This window comes from Bemisia tabaci, chromosome 1 (genome assembly GCF_918797505.1).
Source record: "Bemisia tabaci chromosome 1, PGI_BMITA_v3".
NCBI lineage: Eukaryota > Metazoa > Arthropoda > Insecta > Hemiptera > Aleyrodidae > Bemisia > Bemisia tabaci.
The window spans coordinates 41,909,998-41,932,861 of NC_092793.1; the positions used below are offsets into that span (position 1 = coordinate 41,909,998).

At 37.1% G+C, this 22,864-nt stretch overlaps 2 protein-coding genes across 5 annotated transcripts; one reads left to right on the top strand and one right to left on the bottom strand.

The window, feature by feature from the left end:
• Nucleotides 1–91: 91 nt before the first annotated feature.
• On the bottom strand, nucleotides 92–15,234 carry LOC109035440 (uncharacterized). Of its 3 annotated transcripts, XM_072301108.1 has the most exons (6): nucleotides 10,084–15,234; nucleotides 8,752–8,949; nucleotides 8,550–8,626; nucleotides 5,421–5,774; nucleotides 3,369–3,678; nucleotides 92–2,777 (listed from the first exon to the last, which is right to left on the bottom strand). In XM_072301108.1, the coding sequence occupies exons 3-6, from the start codon at nucleotides 8,569–8,571 to the stop codon at nucleotides 2,078–2,080; spliced, it is 1,386 nt and encodes a 461-aa protein (XP_072157209.1). In that variant the 5' UTR covers nucleotides 8,572–8,626; nucleotides 8,752–8,949; nucleotides 10,084–15,234; the 3' UTR covers nucleotides 92–2,077. The 3 variants fall into 3 exon arrangements, with proteins under 3 accessions (XP_072157209.1, XP_018904624.2, XP_072157211.1); XM_019049079.2 differs by lacking the exon at nucleotides 8,752–8,949; XM_072301110.1 differs by lacking the exon at nucleotides 8,550–8,626 and having other exon boundaries at nucleotides 8,752–15,234.
• Nucleotides 11,365–22,864, top strand: LOC109035439 (uncharacterized). 2 transcript variants are annotated; one of them, XM_019049077.2, is made up of 5 exons: nucleotides 11,365–11,498; nucleotides 12,010–12,087; nucleotides 13,262–13,423; nucleotides 15,224–15,433; nucleotides 17,832–22,864. In XM_019049077.2, exons 2-5 carry the CDS (start codon nucleotides 12,085–12,087, stop codon nucleotides 18,042–18,044), a joined length of 588 nt encoding a protein of 195 aa, XP_018904622.2. In that variant the 5' UTR covers nucleotides 11,365–11,498; nucleotides 12,010–12,084; the 3' UTR covers nucleotides 18,045–22,864. The 2 variants fall into 2 exon arrangements, with proteins under 2 accessions (XP_018904622.2, XP_072157222.1); XM_072301121.1 differs by lacking the exons at nucleotides 11,365–11,498; nucleotides 12,010–12,087 and having other exon boundaries at nucleotides 13,214–13,423.

The window sequence follows — 22,864 nt, forward strand, 5'->3', positions numbered from 1 at the left end:
AATGGGTGTAATTTAACAGCAGTTTTGCAGTTATGCTTGTCGGTAGGGGTGGAATTAAGGGGGTTACACTTGAAAAAAAAAAAGGTTATTTACAAAACATAGGTTTATTTTTCCATTGTTTAAAACTGAAGACACAATACATTTCTTCAAAGTTAACACAAGAAAGGTGTCAAAATTGACTTGAATATTAATGGCAAGTAAATTTATGTTGTACTACCAAAAAAATGGTCAATTGGAGGACATAAATGATCCGTAAAAAAGTAATTACTAAAATTCTGAGTTGTAAAACAAACATTTTAGACACCTTTGTTTTTACCGAGGGTGTTATACAGTGCACTTCTACAAGGTTCAAAAGTAAAAGAACTTAAAACCTGTACAAGTATGTATGTAAGAGCTTCTTCTGTAGCCAAGTTTTCATGGTAGTAAAAATTGTTTTTTGGTATTTGACTCAACAAACTGATCGCGGTAGACACACAAGTCGTATAGACAGAAAGTTGGTGATGTAGGCAACTTGCTTTTAAATTCAGCATGTACCTAAAATTCTAAATGTAGAGGGTAAAAGTCTTTTCGAGCACCATTTCCCTCACAGAGATATGCTGTTTGGAGCAACACTAGTTACAAGCATTCTGCAGGAAGGGAACTGAACTGCACTGAGGATTGGCCCAATAAGGCCAAAACGCGTCTGCAGTTGCCTTCAGAAATGGTTGTAACTAGTGTTGCACCAAACAGCATATCTCTTTGAGGGAAATTGTGCTCAAAAGGCTTTACTCCCTCTGCAGTGAGAATTTCAGCTATGTGCTGATTTTAAACACCCCTTGGCTACATCACCAACTTTCTGTCTATTTGACTCCAACCTTGATTTGACTCTATTTGAGAACCCAGTCACACAGTGGTTATCAAGTTACGGTGTCAAACATGGGAAAGAGAGGCTCTTTTTAACTCCCTGTGAAGGAAACTTCTTCGTTAAAAGAGAAAGGATTTAGATAAACATCTGTTTCTTTATTCATAATTGAATTGTGTTGTGCGAAAACTGCTAATGTCCATTTTCTCAGGTTCCAGTTATTTATGTTAATAATTATTTTCAAGAGTTGATACAAACATGAAAGTGGCAAAAATACTCTTTCCGGGACTAAGATAACCTTGAATCGAGTATTAACACCACTTTCATGGTTGCATACAACTCGGAAAAGTATTCCCTAGTGGAAGTCAGCCTTGTGCAGGTCCGTGCAAGTCCCCGTCACCTCCCGTGAGTCCGTGCAGAGGGAAGCGAAACAAAGACATAATTTCGGGAATCCCGTCCTTCGCAGATGGCTGCACGAGGTGACGGGGACTTGCACGGACCTAGCCTTCCGCCGCACGGACCTGCACAAGGCTGACTTCCACTAGGGTTATCAACCCAAAAAAACTCAGACTGGGAAAATGGACATTAGTGGTTTTCGTACAGCTTGATTTAATTTTAGAGACAAATTTTCGTTGGTATTTTAAAGGATCTTAGTGTCTTCCGAATCTTAAATTCCCCAGGTTTTACCTTTTCTCTGGAAGCACCCGAGTAAACATTTTGACTCGATTCAGACGGTGAAAACTTGAAATGTTTGTCATCCATGACCACGAAAGGGCAAATGCTGTGTTCCCAAGGTTTTCCCACAATTTAACAGTGTCCTTCATAATCTTTCCTCCGAACTAAATTCCCTAGAATTTCCTGGTTGCTGAGGACAAAATGTGCAGTTCATAAAAGATGTTATGGACCAAGCAACTTACATATCATGAAAACAAAAATCATTCAGAATCATTTCGGTGTATTCAACTTGCGATGTTGTAGCATATTATTGATAAGTGACCGGCACGCATTAAAAGTAGGCATGAGGCATAGAGAAAAAAAAGGAGGTGTTTGCATTTCGGGCATCTTGGAATTTTTTGATGACTTGATGACGTAGGTGGGTACAGCGACGTCCCCTTCACGCTAAATGTCGCTGTACCCACCTGCGTCATCAAGTCATCAAAAAATTCCAAGATGCCTGAAATGCAAACACCTCCTTTTTTTCCTCTATGTACATGAGGAATTAAGTTACTTCATAAACTAAATAATATGGCACAGATTGACGAAGTTCTCAACTGATTCATACTCGCTGAAATCTGCAGGGTTTGGACAAAGTGTTTCTGCTCTCTCGCGCCAAAGTTGTTCTGTTTCGTTCAATAGAATTTCATCATCATCACTGTCATCCTCTGAGGATTCAAACTCTCCCTCCACATCAGGTGATTTCTCACCACGGTTGAATAAAATATTAGGGGCGGTGTTTTTAGCAGTTCTAATGTCATAGGCATTCCATCGCAATGCAAATCGACTTAAAAACTTTTGAATTACAGGAATAAAAATATACTGCAAATAAAAAAAATTCTCTTCATTATTTAGATCTAAAGCTTCAATTTCTTGAAGGTTTCTGAATAAAACCTTGAAGCGTTCCGTAATTTTATTGACCTCTCTCCAAAATCTTTCGATGCGCACATTGTGGATCGATCGACCTGTGATGAAAGGTTTCGTCTCTGGCCCTCGGCGCTCTAGCATGCACCTTGCAACACCTATGTTTTCCAAACCCTTGTCGCTCCTGACCCTTTTTGGCCATCCAAATTGCTGAGTTGCTGTTTTGAACGCCTCCTTTACAGTACCAGCTTTCTTGTTGTTCGAGATCACCAAAGATAAACATTTACGGCTGTACCCGTCGACAAGACCATGGATGTACATGCCCACTAGTTGTAGCTTTTCGTTTCCGTCCATATGCCTACAAAAGAGAAATGTTGCTGAAGGGTGATTTCGTTGATTAATGAAAGTTTTGCATTTGAGAGGCAATCTGTTTTGAAATGTTTGTTCCCAACAGGAATAATGGTTCTTGTAAAGTATCTTGAACTCTAATTATTGGCTCTTGCTGACATTTTAGATTATATTGTCATTTTAGAACCTGAGAATTTTAAGGTAAAAATGACTAATATAGGTACCTAGCCTTGGATGAAAAAAAACTTCCTTCTAGGCTATGGCAGTTACAGTGACAGATCATAAAAACCTATATTACTTTAAGATCCAATCTTTCTCCCAGACATGCTTCTGAAGGGTAATTTCTTCAATAATTATACTAGGAATACCCTGTAGCTCTCAGCAAAATTTCTCACATTCCCAAATGGGGGCAGACCTTCCGGACAACACTCATAATATTAGGTCATTGACACCAGACGCAGAATCAAAATTCAACTTGTCCATATAGTTGTAGATTTATACATAGTCAAGATGCAAAACATGTGCGCCTTAATGAATTAACTATACTTCTACTGGTAACATTATAACACATAAAAGATAAAATTCAAAACAAGACGCTTACCACAAATAATTCGGCCCTCTAACTCGATACCGCCTCCTTCTAGCAATAAATCGGCGTCTTCGAACACTTCCAACAGGATCGACAATTCTTAATTGTTTCCGAATCCTGTGGCGAGAGATGTAGTAACCACGAGCTCTGACTTCACCTGTGATGTATGGTTGACCGCAACTTTGATCTTCCTCTTTCATCTCTATGATCAAATTCCTCAGATCTTCATCACTTAATGTGGGCATTTTTGCAACACCAACTTTACGGTATAAGGTTCTGCGTGACACTTTGAAAGCTTTCGCAATTTCCTTCTTGCTAAGACCTGCAATTACCATAGATTTACAAGGATTTAGTTTTTATCTTTTAACACATGCGGTGAACTTATTTTTCCTGGATTACTGAACCACACAACAGGATTGAGCAAATAGTTTGCAATAAGAAAAATATACACTACTCAGCTACAAACTTCAGCTTAATAACAATTTTTTTGGAGAAAAACGAGTCACATTTTTATCTTGAACTTTACACAGAATATTTTGCTGAGAGAGACAAAAAATTAAAGTACGGAAATAACGTTGAGTAATTTGCTAAAAAGAAAAGAAAGAAAAGAAAGAAAAAAAATACTGTAGGAGAAGGTCTACAACATCACAAGGAAACGCCGCTTTACACTTCGGCCATTGATGTGTATCTTGAGGTGAAAATCCTGTTTCTAGGTTCTAACCTAATGCTTGAATTAAGTATCCTGTCAGTAGAAACATCCACTCAAGCTCAGATTTACTCAAAACCTTTATCAATAGTAGTACGACATAATAAAGATTATATTCTGTAATCATAAATTTTTAATTGCAGTATTACTGTATTTTTAAGTCTTAATTGCTATTCAGTACAGGAGAAGCCCCTAGAAATATTTCATTTTTCTTCCGAGTTGAATGTATCCTGGGCTTCTTTTTTTAACTCTGCAGCAAAACTTTCTGGCATTCAGAATTAAAAAGAACCTTTCCAAAATTTGCAGTGTTTGTATTGAATTAGTTTCTGATGTATTTCCATTCATAAATTCTTAAGACTCGTGAAATGTTCAAATGGTTGGATTCAACGACGGTTGAACGATTCAAATGTTTGGTTAGAGGAACGGGAAGAGGGGAGGGGGAGTTGAGTATAGATAAACGTCCCTCAGGTTTACAAATATCAGAACACCACTCCTCCTGGATATTGTTATCAATTGTTAAAGTTGTTTCTATACTACCTCATCGGAGCGTAGTGTATGTTGCCTATCTACTATTAGAAGGGGCTCGTCTTTTGATGGGAATTAATTGCAATAAAATTGAAATAAGTTATACATAGGTACATTTTTTCTTTGCATCGCAAATTAATCATCTTCCTGCATGATGTGACTCATTTTATCGGTCCTTTAAATTAGGCATTTAGCTATTTTAGCAAATTAATATTTTCCATGTATGTATAGTAAATACGGGGATACTGCAGGAGCAAATACAATACAATGGGTCAGTTGCGTTAATCATAGAATCGTGCTTTGACGGTTGATTGATTCTTGTGGTTTTTTCCACCTTCGTTTATAATCTGCGTTTTACATCAAGGAACCAGTGGTAAATTGTGTATTGCTGCTTGACGAAACTAAGGTGGAAGAAACCAAGGCATGCACTACCGGAGTAACTGATATCATAAACAGAGTTTTTCAAAGCACGATTTCTTGGTTAATATTCAACATACAATGTCGCTGTTTGGACAAATCTTATCATTTTTAGCTAATCTGCAAGAATGAAGCATCAAAATACGATTCTGTGATCAGCGTAACTGGCCTAATGGCTGAGTTTCCTGCTTTGAATTCAAATGGGCATAAGAAAATCATACCTTAAGTTTTTACTAACCATACTTTTCAAAGGTTTTGAGATAAAAATTCCTGAAAAAAAAGTGATGATGGAGCACATCTCTGGAGACGAGCTTTTGCTAATATTAAAAATTTACCAAGGGCCTATTTTAATTCTTAGAATTGTGGAATTTACAAACTTACCATTGGATTGTAATAATTAACCACGGATAACTTACCATTTGTGTTGTAATAATTAACAAGATTGCTATCAAGAATGATGCTTGGTCTTCCAGGCATGCCATTTCTTAAGACAAAAGAATTCTCCTGTAGTTGTGGAATTTCATTTTCATTGTCATTTTCAGTACCTCCTTCATGAAACACAGTAAAATCCAGGAGGTGCTCATACAGCTGAATCAACGAAGTTTTCAGTTCAGTTTCTTGTAAATTTCCTAAAATGCTGACTTGCATATCACCAAGCTCATTTAATGACTGGAGGGTCGCAGCCAACCCTTGATGGTCATCCTGACTTGCATACTCAGCTCCTGCATCCAACTTCCCAATGATTCTGTTGGCGAGCTCTCGACATTGTCCTGCAACAAAGAGGCTTTGTCAGGCACTAATTTTTGACAACTAATTTTTGATTTCATACATCATTCCAAATTGAAGCGCTTTTTCCAAAAAGGTTCCAACTTAAAAAATAGAGATGAACTTTAAGGAGACAAGAAATACTATATTCGCAAGGCAAACAACACTTTTCTATCAAAAACTCAATTCTGTAATTTCTTCATTTTACCAAAACTTGGCAACTTTTTGAAAAAAGTGCTTCAATTATGATCTAAATTTTCTCTCTTTCATCTGGCAAAGCAAGAATTTCTTAATAGTAACTTGGCAAAACAGTGGCCTAACTTCATAACTTATAGATGAAATTAATAAAATACATGCATGAAAAAATAATTTCAACTCTTTACGCAGATGTGACATTCAGAAATTACACAATTTCCCTAGGAAACAAGATTATTTTAGAAATGCGATGGTCTCATGTACTCAGAGCCAGATTACCAAAATTTTTCCTTTTGACACTTTCTTGCCAGACTGTAATGGTCATGTTAAAACCACGAAAAATAAAATCACAAGAAGTTGCAGCTATCAAAAGTGAAACATGTTCATCACTAGAAAACGAGACGTTTTGCGGGTATGGTGGGTTTCATAGATGAGGAAAAAATTTGTTAGTTATTTTCCTTTAAAGCCATTAACTCTGATTGCTTTACTTGACAGATTTGAATACAATCTATACTAATAAAGCAGACTTCACGTTGATTGACTCACTCGACTGACTGACTCACGTATCAGCGGATCTCGTGAACGGGAGGCCGTGTGACCCTGAGATTCCGCACTGGGATCCCTCTCTACCCCGAGGCGCCGGATAAGGGAGAATTTGCGATCCGCCCGCCGGTTCGCGGGATATCGCGGTCCGCGTGGGTCGATTTTCCCGTAAGGACAACGGGTGCGAGAGAGAGTGCGAGCGAGATGGAGCGATTTTCGCGTTTCGCGCTGAAAGACAGCTGATAAATTTTACGTGTGTTCTTCTGGTACGCGCAACGGGTGCGAGGAAGATGGAAGGAGTTAAGCGTCCAACGAGTGCGAGGAAGATGGAAGGAGTTCGGCGTCGCGCTTTTGGAAATGCCGCGCCATGATTGTTGCGAGCTCCGACTCGTGCATCCGTTGCCGGGCTACTCTCTCAGGGATGTGAAAATCTGGAAAATCTGTCTATGCATCGGCATAGAATAAAGAGACTGACGTAGTTTCTTCATTCTACGGTATTGGTTCGCGATTTTCGCGATTGGTTCGCGCATTGGTTCGAGTTTCCTTCCGTTTTTTTTTTTTTGCAAGATTAGTGAAAAATGTGCTCCGCGGAACCTTTCGTTTCGTTTTGTTTTTGTTTTTGTTTTTTTTTTGAAAAAATTTACCTGCTCAAGTTCGAAAGTAAAAAAATTGTTGTGATTTAGTCTTCACGTCGCCTGGGGTTACTTTTTGTTACTTTTATCTTGTTTTGAAATGATTAAGGCAAATTCTCGGGAAATGAGAGAAGCTGTTGCTTGGCTTCAAAAATAAAATAAATAAATAAAAATGGAACATAAAGACGGTGTGCAACGCTTCAATCGGAGGAGAAGCGAGGGTTTCGCGCGCATTTCATCAATATCTGACTCCGATCGTGGAACCGAAACACATGAGTCTTACCTACTTGCAAAATTTTACATCATCGCTAATGCTCTTTTTTTTTTTTTTTTTTTTTAATTTCAAAACATTAAATCTTATATAGGGAAACCGATGGTTACATCCCATTGTTCTCGTGAAATTTAGATTGGATTCTTCCAATTCGTCACTTTTAACAAGCAGAATTGAAGCGAGCAACTATTTGAACTCCGGAGTGGGTATGTGGTATCATACAAAATTGAAGGAAAATCATACGTTTTCGCCCATCTCAAGTAACAGATGTTTATGAGTTTTATGCGCACATTTACGTAGTCTTAATTGAGTCAGAAATTCGCGTGTATGCCACGATATTGATGTGAATAACGCGCAATTGTAATGATCTTAAAAATTCGCTAGGAACCCGACGTATTTGCCGTGATACCGTGGTGATTATCGTGTAATTTCTAATTTGTTTTACAAAATCCCAAGAAAAATCAAGTTTTCTCCGCGATGTAGATGACAAACCCGCCATTGCTGTGAATTAAACGAAACCGCTGGTTAAATCCCGTAATTTTCGCGGCTGAAACTCACCAGCTAACTTCAATTGAACATTGAACTGACAGAAGTAACAAATCTTCATGAAAATAACCAACTTTTGATTGGGTATTTTTTATTATTATAATTATCATGTGAGCTTATTGCAGAACGGACCAAAATAGCAGCATATTGCTAATCTCTACTTTTTAATCAAACCAGTGCGTCTCGCCAATTTTGAAATAGTAGATAATAATTCAGAAACACAATTAGTAACTGATCACTAATCACAGTGATTGCTGATGGTGGGGTTTTCCTGTGCGCAGCACGGGTTTCCTGCTAGTAGGTACATATTTGAATGAGTTACAGGGTTTTTCGCTAATCCCCCCCCCCCCCCAAAAAAAAAGATAACCAGTACTATTATGGGAAGAAACTGTGTTGAGCGGAGCAAAACTTCAAAAATTCATATCAGGGAGAGTTTTTGGGCAACAAAGACGCAACTGTGCCGAAGTTCATATTCTGTTCTACAGCTTACTCAGAAAACGTTTATGATCCGTTATGATGAGTTAAATTGCCTGGATGAACCTGTATGGAATGACCCTTAGACCCCTATTTTAAGCATAAAATTCATAGCATACCATCAATCACGTCAGCATCCATATAGATCTTCTGCTTCTGAATCTGCTGAAAATAACTGCTCTTAGGAGTAGAGGTGCTGAAAGAAAATAGTGAATTTTACTATCAGGATTGTTGGAGCTAGTGCTCAAGTTTCTTCATTTCAAAAATTACAAGATAAACTACTATCAGGCTTAGTGTTAATTCTAATTTCCTTTTCCTTACCTCAGTTGATAAATTCAGCTGTTGGTGGGAAGCATCTCAACGTTCTTGTTCTGCAAGAGGCTCCTCCAGCTAACTTGATAGGCTCTGAAGTCAACTCCATACCAAGTATGTTTACCCACTTTTAGGATGGACATAATACGTGATGCCTTCATTAGAACGGTGAAAGTGTTTACAATGTGATGGTAGATCTTCTGACTCCTTTAAAAAGAGGATCTCGATTTTTGAGGTAATAAATATGGAATACTTAACACAGGTTAGACCATATGTAGGGGATATGATTCATCATAAACACACTCCATAAATTATAAAATGCAGGTTCTCCCTCCTGATTACAATTGAGACCTTGGGTCTGAAGATAGACGTAGTCTATTTATAAAAATAAATAAGAGTCATAATCTGTGCCTCTTAGTAAAATGTATGATGAGTCAGTCCTACGAGGACTTGCATCAGTGTCAGGAGTGAATCTAGACCAAGCCACAGAAAAGATAGACAAGGATTAATTGAAGAGTGCCTGCTGGAAAATCTAGAAAGCAGAGATAGGCGTTCATGGGGTGTATTTTTACATCAAAGCCTTTCGCAAAAAAGTAGGTTAAATACGTAAACAGTGGAAGATTGACATCAGATATAAAATTGTTCCTTGATTCCATGGACAATAAGTTAGAACCATTTTACAATAGGACAGAGGATTCACCACATTCATTCTAGAGTTCCTTTCAATTCTAAAATGAATAAGGTAGATCTCTTCTTTGGTCTGAGTGTTCACTTTGAGTTGGTGTGGACTCGATGACAAAGAGTATGCTTCAGCACCGACAGAGTCAGCTAAAGACAATGATCCATCATCTGCTGGTGGAAACCGCTGCACTAAGAAAAAGGACAGTGGCTTAGCACTGTGTTTAACAGTAACTTTTGTAAGGGACATTCACAAGACATTATTGTAAAAAAGAGATAGAATTTTGCATACTCACTTGTGCTATTTGCAAATTTTATGGAACGCTTTTCAGGGTTGTAATTGCCCCATCATCAGTCGGCAGCCAACTGCCAAAAAGTTTGCTGCCAGCTGTTGATGGGGCCATCCTGACCCCGAAACGCACCCCATAAAATTGTTAAATAGCGCAAGTGAGTACGCGAAATTTCACCTCTTTTTTACGGTGTTTTACATTCTCCTCAAGCAGTAATCAATGAGTAAAAAACATCAACAATTTGAGGTACTCTCCTTGGAGTGATTAGGAAGTAATTCAGATCAGCACAGCAGTGTACCTATAGATTTCGTGATCATAATTTTATGTATAGATTTACTCTGGATGGAGTATAAATTAATGAAGTTGAACTTACGTATGTTGGAAATATCCAACAGTCGTGTCTAACCGGAAGAGCTTGAGGAAGAGAGAGATGAGAGAAGAGAACGCAGAGGCACAGAGAACGGCACGGAGAAATTGAGGTTAGGATACCGAACGACTTTGACTTCCAAAGAATCGATCGCTCGAAGCTCGATGCTAAATAAAGTCAGAGCCGAAAGTTACAGTTTGGCAACAGGGGCAACAGCCTCTGATTGATAACAAGACGATTACAAGTTCTGCAGAGACAATATCCCCACGAGGAGAAAATCTCACACATGAGGGGAAAAATTCTACACAAGAAAAAAAATCACCCACGAGAAGGAACATCACGATCCACACAAGAAAAAAAAATCACACACAAGGAAAAAAATTCCCACACATGGGAAAAAACCCCGCTCGTGAAGGGAAAAAAATCCCACACGGGAAATAATTCTTTCACAGGGATTTTTTTCCTTTTAGGCACAAACGGCCAACCATAGAGATGAATACCAGATCAAATCAGGAAAAATCACTGAAAAGCACTCCAACTTTTCAGAGCAACGGGAGGACTTAAATGTAGCTTGATTGTTCTGTTCATATTTTTCTACTCCCCCAATTCAATTTTCAGTGTCATTTGAAAAGGACAGAAAATTATATTATTTCCAATGATTTCATTGATACTTTCTATTTCTATGTAAAAATCGAAAGAGGTAGGTAAAACTAATCATTCGATCAACCATTAAAAAGAAAGTAATTGTCTCTTTAAAAAATTTGGCATCTGAGAAGGAATGAACGGAGGCTTTATTACACAAGAAGCCAGCCCAGTGCTCATCTTATTAAACTTCCATTGAGCTTCAGCTTAGTGCGCATCCTTTACTTAACTCAAATTTTCAAAAACCCATAACTCTGAAACGAAGACACATTTACATAAATGGTTGCACAGTGAGCACTGTTATGTTTGACACCCTCTTCAACAATCCTGCCAAAGTTGATCAAAATCAACTGAGGGCAGGTTTTGATCTCCTTGTACATGATATAACTGCCAAAAACAACAAAAAGAATTCCAAAAACCGAGTTGTGTTCATCATTCTGATCGGATTCAATACATTTTGTGTCATCGCTAGTCTGTAAAACAATACTAATAGATTACCCCTTAGATTAGATTAATATTTTTCCCCCCCAAACCTCTATTTTAAACTCCTGATCTTTAACTCCTTATGGTTTTACTGTGATCTAATTTAATAATTGAATTTGTAGGAGAGGATCCAAGGAAATGAAAAAAATCATTTATCTCCTTCAGAAGAGTCATCATTTTACAAAAACGTAGAGGTATTACTGGTTGAACCTCAAGGAACTCCAGAACAAAAATTGGCACAATGTTTGAAAGAGAGCAGTCTCAGAATTTCTCCCAATGTCAGCAACCCTGCACAGGTAATAAACTTACATTATTTCATCAAAGATTTAACTAATCACTGTTTTGTCAAATTTGATTGATATTTTGATGGTTGCAAGACAAAACTGTGCTGAAAGCATCCTGGGACTCTAATAAATTATGGCAGTTCGTAGTGGCCTTCTCCTCTTATTCTTACAATTGCTGGAGTTTTCTGTATAGAATTGCTCAGAAAAAAAAACTTCAGTTACGTAGACTGAACTTGGGTTATGTGTACTGAATTTCAGTTCATATGGAACACTAAAGTTTTTGACCCAGGTAACCAAAGTTTTCGGTCCCAGAAACCGAACTTCAATTAAGATGATCTACGTATTTGGTAAAGAATACCAGTTGCAGTATGACTAACAAAAACTATGGTCACCTATAAACGGAAGTATGTTATAGTAAGTGTTTGGTTATTACCACCTAATTACAGAAAAAATTGCGTTTTATTATTAGCTGATGGCCTTTTAAAAATTACATTTTTGTCTATTTCATTTTCTAATGCCATAGATATTCCCGGAGAGAACTGAGAGAAGTGAAAAAAAATGCAAGGAGGTGCTACAAGTGAACACTTCAGAGAATGTCATGGTAAGATACGCCCATTATTTTTTTTTTTTTTGTTATTGGAAAACACTATTTCCATGTCTCAAAAGTGCATAGCCGGGGGACCTCTGAATTATTTTTAAACAGAACTGACTCTGTATCATGTGTATTTGGAATTTTAGCTATCATATACCTGAACAGAGAAGCTATCATTTTTCAACAAAAACAAGTCAGAGTGTATGTTTACAATAGGTTAGTTGTGTTAGTCATATGCCTAATTCATTGGTTGATTCTCAGGTAGAATTTTGCAAAATGTTAATAAAAAATGAATTATTTTGCATTCCTGATTGGCAAAGCACGGAAAACAATGGTGAACGCAATCTGTCGGAAGAAAGACAGCTTACGACTGCTGTCCCAGCATAGGGCCTGCTGCTTTTTCAGCTTCCACAACATGATGTTTTAGTCTTTACTTGCTTGGAGTATTCTACATCTACTGCTTAGTCCCCAGTAAACACTGCACAATAGGATACCTCATAGTAGAGCAATTCAGTGGGAAAGGCCCTACTTGGCAGAGAAACTTTAAATGCTTACATTTTTTTAATAGACAACACTGAAGTTTGAAAATAGTTTAATCAGTTTTCTTAAAGCTTTTTTTTCAAAGAATTCCTTTTATAATTGGACGGAATTAAACAGAAAGGAACCAAGCCACATCGGGATTGAACCGTGAAAAAGAGGTTTAACGTTTGGCTCCTGCATAAGACTCAATGTAAAAGATAAACTTCAAGTTCAGTTGCTGCAAAATTTGCTCCAACAAAAACTGTGAATTCTTGGCGATAGATAGCAGAGCAGTGGTTGAGTTCAAAACCACTCATAACTCATTTTTTTCCAAAATGTGGGTTGGTTCCTTTCTGCTTAACTCAGTCCAATTTATGTTAGGGTACACTATTCTTTGTACACATGGTAAGATATTTCAAGCCCACTTTTCCACTGGCTCACTCTCTGTGAATGAACCGTGCCAGTGAGTCATCACAATTTCTACTCTCTGTCATGTTGGTTCCAGGGATTTTGAACTGCGCGCCTCAAAATTTGTGCCACAAAGCCAAATGAACTTACATTTATAACCTTGCTCTTGCCTTATGATTAGGTACTAGAAACAATGTATTTCAAGTGAATGTTGGGAGAATTTTTTAACAGCCAAGGCTCTTTTCATATTTCACAGGGTGAACATGATGATTCTGTTTACATTTTTGATGAAAACTCTCATGAAATTCCATTTGATCCTGATTTCCGTGATATAAGTGAGTTGTTTACGGACCTCCAGAATGTTTTTGATCGTGTGGAAGAACCATTAACAAGACATTCATCAACAGATGATGAGCAGGTTGGTGTTAATATTTTAATTTATTCTTAACTTAGAGAGAGGGTAGTTTCAAAAGAATCTATTTGCGCTCAAACTGAAATATACACGTAAATTGAAGGGCTTGGAGAACAAAGCGCATAAGTACACTTTTTGCTATTCTAAGTTTGTTCCAAGTATGTTTAAAGTTTCAAAATTACATTGAGTTCTATGACAGAAATGAAGTTTAAACTCACTTTTGAATGCTTAAAAAATTGGAATTTAACAGTGAATTTTTCACAGAGTATATTTCAAGACATATTTTAATTCAAATCATGAGTAGCCCTTTTTTCAAAAACTGCACTCATGTGCCCTCTCCTCAAACCCCGGTGAGAAAAGTTTACTTATCCAAATACTCCGGGTCAAAATAATGTTTCTAAAATAAATAATATCTCAGGTCTGAAAGAGTCAAGAACGAAGCCCATATTTCCTCACAAATTAAAGCAATTATTCTCAGTAATAGGTAAACATGCTGTTGGCGTAAAATTTTCCTAACTGTGCCTGTGCTACTGATGGAACTTTTTTTGCTTTACTTAGACCTATTTCCTTTTCTTGAATACGAGGGCTGTCCCAAAAGAAACCGGACTTTTGTCATAGAGGGCGAACCGAGCGTCGTAATGAAGTTTTCTTGGACTTGTTTGAAAGCTGATAAGCTACTGGAGATACTGGTTTTTACAGAATGCAAAAATTCGTCTTGGTAAGGAAACTACACGCTTTGGAATGAAGGAAAGTCAAACTCGAGTTGCGATTTTTGTCTTTATTTCAAGAAAAATTTAGATACAACTTAAAAAAACCCAGTTTTTAAGTTAAAAACTTCGTTGCTCTCATTCAAATGCTTAAAAATAAGGAAATTAACATTTTAAGCAGCTTACCAAGTCATCACCTTTCTCCTTCAAAATACTCGCCAGCTTTGTCGATGCATTTTTGCCACCGTTTCTTCAATTGGGAGAAACACTGTAGGAAATCCTCAGGTTTGAATGATTGCAATTCCTTCAAGGTGTTCTCTTGAATTTCCGGAATGGTTTGAAAACGTCGACCTTTCAAGGTAGATTTAAGTCGTGGAAATAAGAAAAAATCACACGGAGCCAGGTTAGGCGAATAAGGGGGATGAGGGAGGACACTCATGGCATTCTTTGCACAAAATTCGCCAATTTGGAGGGATGCATGGGCAGGTGCATTATCGTGACGCAGAAAGCAGGAAATCTCTCTCCAAAGCTCAGGCCTTCTTCTGCGGACATTTTCGCTTAATCGTCTCAGAACACCATTGTAATATTCGCGATTGACAGTTTCACCTTGAAGGAATTGCGATCATTCAAACCTGAGGATTTCCTACAGTGTTCCTCCCAATTGAAGAAACAGTGGCAAAAATGCATCGAAAAAGCTGGCGAGTATTTTGAAGGGGAAAGGTGATGACTTGGTAAGCTGCTTAAAATGTTAATTTCCTTATTTTTAAGCATTTGAATGAGAGCAACGAAGTTTTTAACTTAAAACCTGGGTTTTTTTAAGTTGTATCTAAATTTTTCTTGAAATAAAGACAAAAATCGCAACTCGAGTTTGACTTCCCTTTATTCCAAAGCGTGTAGTTTCCTTACCAAGACGAATTTTTGCATTCTGTAAATACCAGTATCTCCAGTAGCTTATCAGCTTTCAAACAAGCCCAAGAAAACTTCATTACAACGCTCGGTTCGCCCTCTATGACAAAAGTCCGGTTTCTTTTGGGACAGCCCTCGTAGACATGCTTCCAAAGAACAACTAATATTTCGTGATTTGTTTGCACGAAAATAGGTGAACGATTCCGATGATGTACAAAACCAGGCAACATCTGAAAACTTTTTGGTATTTGAGGCGGTCAATCAGGATGATACCACCGCTGACCTTATGGAAACAAGAGAATATTTACCCGAAACCATTAACTGTGAAGAAGTCCCACCTGAGGGTATTGCAGTTGATGGCGTAAACGAGAAAAATCATGAACAACCACCACCACCACTACAGGTACAACTAAATACCTCTGAATATCAGGGTAGTACTTAATTGTATACATTAGTGAATTTGACAAGTCTCCTTATTTGCTGTATAAGGTCATGTATGCACCCTAGTTTCTATTTCCGAAGTATTGTAGGAATGCAAATGATTTAGTACAATTTTATACCAAGAAATAAAAAGTGAGGTGTAATGTTTCTCAAGAAACCTTATTGGATCAAATACTGACACGATACAAATACTGTACAAGGTCTATTCCATTAGAAACCGGATTTCAGTGATAACCAGCCTACTGTACGTCCGAATTAGGTTTTCTCGGATTTTCATGAAAGCTGATAACATACTAAAGAACCCTACATTCACAGATTTGCAAAATTGAATCTAACTGTGTTGGTGCATGGTTCGGAATAAGGCAACCTCACCAGTGTTCTGGGATTTTTTAGGAATTTCTGCCAAAAAGAAATAAATTCCTCAGACATTGTTTTTGGCAACTAATTCAAACGAAATTCGTCATTTGTAAAAAATCACAGTACACTGATGAGGTTGCCTTATTCCGAACCGTGTACCGATGAAGCTTGTTTAAATTTTGAAAATCTGTGAATGTAGTGTTCTTCCGTATGTTATCAGTTTCCAGGAAAGTCAAAGATAACCTAATTCGGACGTAAGGTGGGCTAGTTATCACCAAAATCCTGTCTCTAATTGAACAGACCTCCTATTGTTGTTCCTTTCAACGAAGGAAAAAAAATTATAACATTGTTACCTTCCGGCCAAAGTATCAGAAGCTCGCGCCATGCTATGTTTAAAAATTTCCGCCGCCATTTCATTTTTTTACAGAGAAGTTGTTCGTTGAATCTGTTAGAAAATTTCACTGCATTCTATCGGCAGCACAAAGAAAATTCAGTGGAATTTTCGGACGGTTTCGTTGAACAATTTCTCTGTAAAAAAATAAAATGGCGGCGGAAATTTTGAAACATCACATGGCGCTTGTGATACTTTAGCCAGAAGGTGACAACATCATCAATAAGTTTATGAGCATAAAAATGTGATAACAGGAGGAACATATGATTTATCACTCCAACAAGTTTTGAACCAAGACTGTAACAATATTTCAAGGGCCATTAGAAGCTGCTCACTGCTAAATGTGAGCCTGAATTATAACTTCTGTCTGTGCTAGCAATATTTGTTTTTAAATATCAAAAGAACTTATTACTGGAAAGCTGCTTTACAGATTGGATTCAAATTCTAAAATATTCTTAAAAAGACCAACAGGGTGTCTGCAAGTCCGGAAATAGTACTGATTTTTCAAGGGCGGTCCGGAAGTACTGAAAAAGTGCGGACATTGCGCAAGAAGGTCCGGAATTTCACTCATTTTTGAAGCAATTTGAGCGAGAAATTCAAATTTTTGAAATTTTTCGAATTTCGTCAAATTGAAGTACTTAAAAAGTACTGCATTTTTCTGTTGAGGAGGTACTAAATTTCTTGGGAATGTACTGGAAAAGTATTGTAAAAGTACTGTTTTTTGGCCAGCCTGTTTCAGTAGACACCCTGACCAAAGGGCATCTGAAATTATTCTTTAGGAATTTTTTCAGTCATTTAAAGTCTTGAAATTTACAGCGGTTTGATGAATATAATTTGTTTAACAATGTTACCTTCCAAATACTATGACCAACTTTTAACAATAGGCGTATCAATAACATTTATTTTTTCAAAATTTGTACTCCATGTAAGCCACAGTTTAATTGATCAAAAATTAGTTTGAGGGCCGAAAAATTGCCTGATTTGGAAGAAGTTCTGCAACAATTTTTACATCAACCAGAAAAGCACACCTACAAACACAATTGCAGAAGTCTGCTTACTTTTTCTCAGATTTTCGATCAATGTATATATTTTGTAATGTATTCTTTGACCCTCGAACCAGTTATTCAGTTATTGGTAAATCTTCTATGATATTTCTTGAGTGTAAATTGGAAAAAATATGGATAAAATACCGGGGCATCTACATTCAAAATTTTGTCGTTTTATTTGAAAAGTAACATATCTAATAAAATATTTTCATCAAAACTTTGCAAATTTCAAAGTTTAAAATAACTGAGCGAAAAAATGATACAAAATAGACGACTATTCATAATTTGCGCAGGTTTACAAAGATACCTAGTCAAAAAATCAATCAGGTCATTTAGGTCAATTTAAAAAATAACTCTAAGCCTGGTTGCGGAAATAATAATGTATTTTCAGGGCTAGTACCTACTTCTGCTTAATAGCAAATTGTTATTCTGACGAGGTCATTCACTTTATAGGATAATATCACTTGAAATATTTATGTGCTTTTCATCAGATGGTCAGGCAGTTTAATTTCCATGCAAAAACTCAATAACATCTTCTCTAATACCTCTACATTTTTCCCCTGTAGGTAACAGAGGTTACGAAGAAATCTCGAACTTGGAATCGGACTAATGCATGTCCATATTGCAGACCGTTCATTCTCATAACAAATTTCACCAGACACCTCAAAAGGAATCATGCCGGAGAAGATGAAGTACTTGACTTGGCTCGAATTGTCGCTGAATCTGATTCAAAAGAGGACTTGAAAATTAGAAAAAAAAAGAAGAACGGAGCTCACTGAAAAGTTAAGACTGAAAGCCAACTATGCTTATAATGTAGCTGTAATGAATAAAGAAGTGGAAGGCTCACTCCTTCCAGTTCGACGATCGAATTGCACCGACTCTGTAATGAATGAAGAAAACCATGCAACATGTGCTTACTGCCAAGGTCTGTTTGCAAGAAACACTCTGTATCTTCATGTGCCAATTTGTAAAATGAATACCTCTAAAGATTTGAATACTTCAGGTACAAAAAGAAGAGTGCTAAGAACAAGTGCAATAATGTTATCGGCTGGGCCTAAGGAGGCTTCGAAGGAGCTGAAAGAATTGGTTTTCCCTCGCTTACAACACGGAGAAGTATCTCTCATTGCTAAGTCGGACCCTCTTATTGTTCAGTTTGCCTCCCGTATGATCAAAAAACATTTTGAAAAAGGCAAGATAAATTACATTAAAAATTGTATGCGAGATCTGGCTAGATTTTTCATTGAGATGAAAAAAATTGATTCCAATTTAAAAAATTTAAAAGCGTGCTTTCAAGTCAAGCAATACAACAATGTCATACTTACTATTCAGTGCATGTGTGGAATCGATTACGACACAAATAAAGTGTCCTCTCCGAGTGATGCTGCTCGATTGAAAGGTGCTATTGCAAAGTGTATTGATATTATCTATTGTAATGCACTAATGGATCAAACTGATCACGTGGCCATTAAATCTGAGCTAGATCAATTTATGCATTTACTAATACTACAAATTGGCAGTATGAGATTTCAGGTCGGACAAACCGGGCGCAAAAGCAAAACAAAATGCATAAAGAAGAAGTCCTTCCTGATAGTCAAGACATTTTGGATGCATGCTTAAAGATTGAAAAACATGAAGTAGATTTGTCCCGAGAACTAATGCGAAATCCTTCTAACTTAGTTTACAAAAATCTAACCAAGCTTGTCATCGCCCACCTGATTATTCTCGGACGCAAGCGTCCCGGAGAAGTGTGTTGTGCTGAGGTAAAAGATTTTAATAATCGCAAGAGTGCTGACAAGGAGAGCAATGAGGAGTACATACAAGTGTTGTCTGAAGAAGAAAGAAAGAGCTATGACGCTCTCCTTTCTTTCCACATTATCGGGAAAGGCACTGAACCTGTTTGTGTGATATTAACCCGTAAAATGGATGACCTTATCAGATTACTAATTCGCTATCGAGAAAAAGTAAGCATCGACCCCGAAAATCCATTATTATTTCCACAGTCGGATTCAGAGTTACTGTACGATGGATCTAAATGCATAGACTACGTAAAGGATCTATGTAAACTTCGAAAACCAGTTCATTTCAATGCTATTGGTCTAAGGCATCACATGGCAACCAAGGTGCAGTTAATGAATAAAGGAGAGCAGTTCACAGAACAAGTTGCCAGACAGTTGGGCCATAGCGTCAATATGCACAAGAAAAACTATAGACTTCCTCTATCAGTTATTCAACGTGGCATTGTAGGGCATGAGATGCTGAAAATGACAGGAGGTACCTCTGTTGCCTCAGCTCCGACTGGTGAGTCAAAAACCCAAGAATCTGATCGCATTAATCAGTGTGATATGAACAGCGCCAATCTGAATGAGAATGTAGAAACTTCTGAAACTGTCAATGTCAGTAATGTGTCTGCTTCAAAGTCAGATTCAGAGTCTAGCGAGAGTGATAATGATATTGTGAAAATTAAAGAAAGGTTTAGAACTCGTAAGGAAAAAACCAAAAAAGCCTCTCAGGAAAATCAAACTCTGAATCATTCTCTCCCAGCTGAAACATTTACACATTATTCCTCTGAGTCTGAACTTAGCAATTTTTCTGAAGAGCTTGACGTTCAATCAAAAATAAAGACACTGAAAAAAATGAGATCTGATACTAACTCTCTGAGCAAAGTTAAACGAACTCCTTGGACTCATGAAGAGAAAATAGCTGTATTCCGCCACTTGTCACATTGCATAATTGCTGGTAGTGCAGTTCGACAGACTGACATTCTTAAAGCGCTAAAGGAAGAAGCACTGTGTAATCGTACTGTTGCACAAGTTAGGACTTACCTAAACAATATCAAAACACGCAAGGTTGCATTTCCAGCAGAATACTTAAGCCTGTGAAAATCCTTTGGAAAAAGTCAATTTCTGAAGCAATCTTCTATTCTTTTTAATCGAAATATTATTATGTGTGCTTTCTCTCAGTTCGGAGGTTACCTCTTTAAAGTGATTCATGGTGATCAAACCACGTGATTTATCAATGGCTATCTACTACTAGGGGGCTACGCCCCCTGGCCGCTACGCAGCCCAACCCCCTGAAGGCGCTCCGCGCCATCAATAGGCCGCTTCGCGGCCCTATTTTTACCCTCCTATCAGTGTTAGTTTTATTTTTCCCCTAAAAAATTACGATATGAGGCATACTTTAATTTTAAACTTTACTTAAAATTACCTTAAAATTAAAAGGACTCGTTTTGGAATGACTGCTTGATGAAATATTGCAGTAAAACAATGAACACTTTTAGTCAGGTAATAATTAAGACTTCATGAGACGGGGATCGAACCCACACCGAGTTCACAGTGGATGCATTCGACGTCTCAGGCGACTCTGCCACCGCTCGACATGAGGTCGCCAATGCGAATCTTGTGTAGATAAGTGTAGAGCTGATGCGCAGGCTACACAGCTACTGCGCAACCTCCTCGACCACTGCGCATCCTCCCGCGCATAGCGGTAGCAGTACCGGAGCATTCTGTGAACTCACTCACTTTTATAACGTGATTTTAAAAAAACCTGGGTCCTTTTTCCAAAATCTGATTACAGCAGGCTCATCTAGGGCCTATTACCTGTCGATTTACGCAAAAATCATGGAAATCGGCCCGGTAGAACGCTCAAACGAACTATGACAAAAAGTATAAATTTACATTGTTTAAATGGGAGAATTCGCAACTTTACCACGTAATATAAAAAAACCTGGGCCATATTTTGAAAATCTGAAAAGAGTTGGCTTATCTAGAGACAATTGCCTGTCGATAGCCGCAAAAATCATGAAAATCGGCCCGGTAGAACGCTGGAACTAAGCGTTACCAGTTTCGCAAAATTAGGAGGTCTTGGAGCTTATAGTATAGATATACGAATGGATTTTTTAATTTTTTTTTGGTGGATAAACTGGAATCATCAAAACCTGTAGCTTAATCTCAAGAAGATATTTGCAGAATTGAGACGTTTAAATTTACATAATAAGAGTGTTATTACAGTTGAGAGCTCTCTTGCTGCTTGATCTATAATATCGCACTGTGATAGTGCTCTCTAGCAAAATGGATTGGAACTTCCCAGTTTTCCAGATATCTTCTTCAGAACTGTTAACAGACCCCAACCATGCTCATTTTTCAGAAAAAGAAAAAAAAAGAAAAAAAAAATCTGGTGAATTCCCACTAGTTGATCAACCTCTAAGATAATTAAAATTCCCTTCATAAGTCCCTTTATAAAATTCCACCTACATAAGTTGAATGATTAAAGCTTTTTCACAAAGTTCTTCCTTTCTTGGAGCTAAATATCATTCTCTTTGATTTTTCACCTCTTCATTAATGTTTCATATTCTTTTACGTTCAAAGTAATTTTTCTCATATAATGTAGTTTACTTTTTTTTTGTTCTGGGCTGGATACTTACTTAGAAGACTGAGAAAAAGTTTCCTTGTTTACCTATTTTTTATTTGTAGTCACTTACATATCCTGTTCATGTTTAATTTTTATCTATGTTAAAGGTTTCTTCTTGTGTTTATTTTTGAGTGTTATTAATAAACAGGGTGTTGGAAAAGTCCCCGCCTCCCCATCCCCCTCCAACTTTTTGAAAGATAAAAGAAAATTCTAGGAGAATGTTTCTATTTGAAAGGGAACCATCTTCTCGCGAGGGAGGCGGAGGGTCAAACTTTTGACCTTGCTCTTCAGGAGAGGGGCCCCAACCTTTTTGTTTTGGTAATTTTTTCCATTTTATTTTTTTCTACTATAATTGTAATTGGAGTTATGATATCTTATACTATATCTAACTTGGTCCAGAATCAAGTTACCAAGTTGCGGTTCGGGCCAAAATTCCTAGTTTTCAATACTACTTCGTAGTTATTGTTTAAAAAAGAAAAAAAAAAGGTTGGGGACTCTCCACCCAAGCAGGGCTGGGGCACTTGTTAAGATTTCATTTTCCTCAAGTTTTCTTTTTAAAATTAATGCCTAATGGTTTTTTTTTTTTTTTTTTTTTTTTTTTTTTTTTTTTTTTTTATCAGGGTTAAATTATTTGGTCGTTGCTGCTATTTAACATTTAAATTCCTGAGTTTTTTTGTCTCTGGTGCAAAGTTTTGTGATTTTCTTTTGTGTAATGACAAGCTGGGCTGTCTATGTTTGCAACTTATCTCATCTGTTACTCGCCTTTTCTCACAGAGTTCAGTCATTATTGTATGTTTAAGTTTAATTCACCTATAATAAGTTTTTTCCTGAACTTTATATTTTCCTACTAATGATATTAATATTTATTTTTTTTCTTTCATTATTTTACTTTCCTTTTTATTCCTAACAAAATTCTACTCTGAAAAGTTACTCAAGAAATATGCAACCGTGCTAGATTGGAGGCCTTTAGTAAGGTTTCTTTTCCCTCAAGTTTTGTTATTAAAACTCATGCTTAATGTTCTTTTCTTTTTTTTTGTAATTTTGATCAGGGTTAAATTATTCGGTTGTCTCTGCTATTTGACATTTAAACTCTTGAGCTTTTTCTATCTCTGGCACAAAGTTTTGTGCGTTTCTTTTGTTTAATAACTTTGTGCTTTTATTTTGTTTAATAACAAGCTGTCTATGTTTGCAA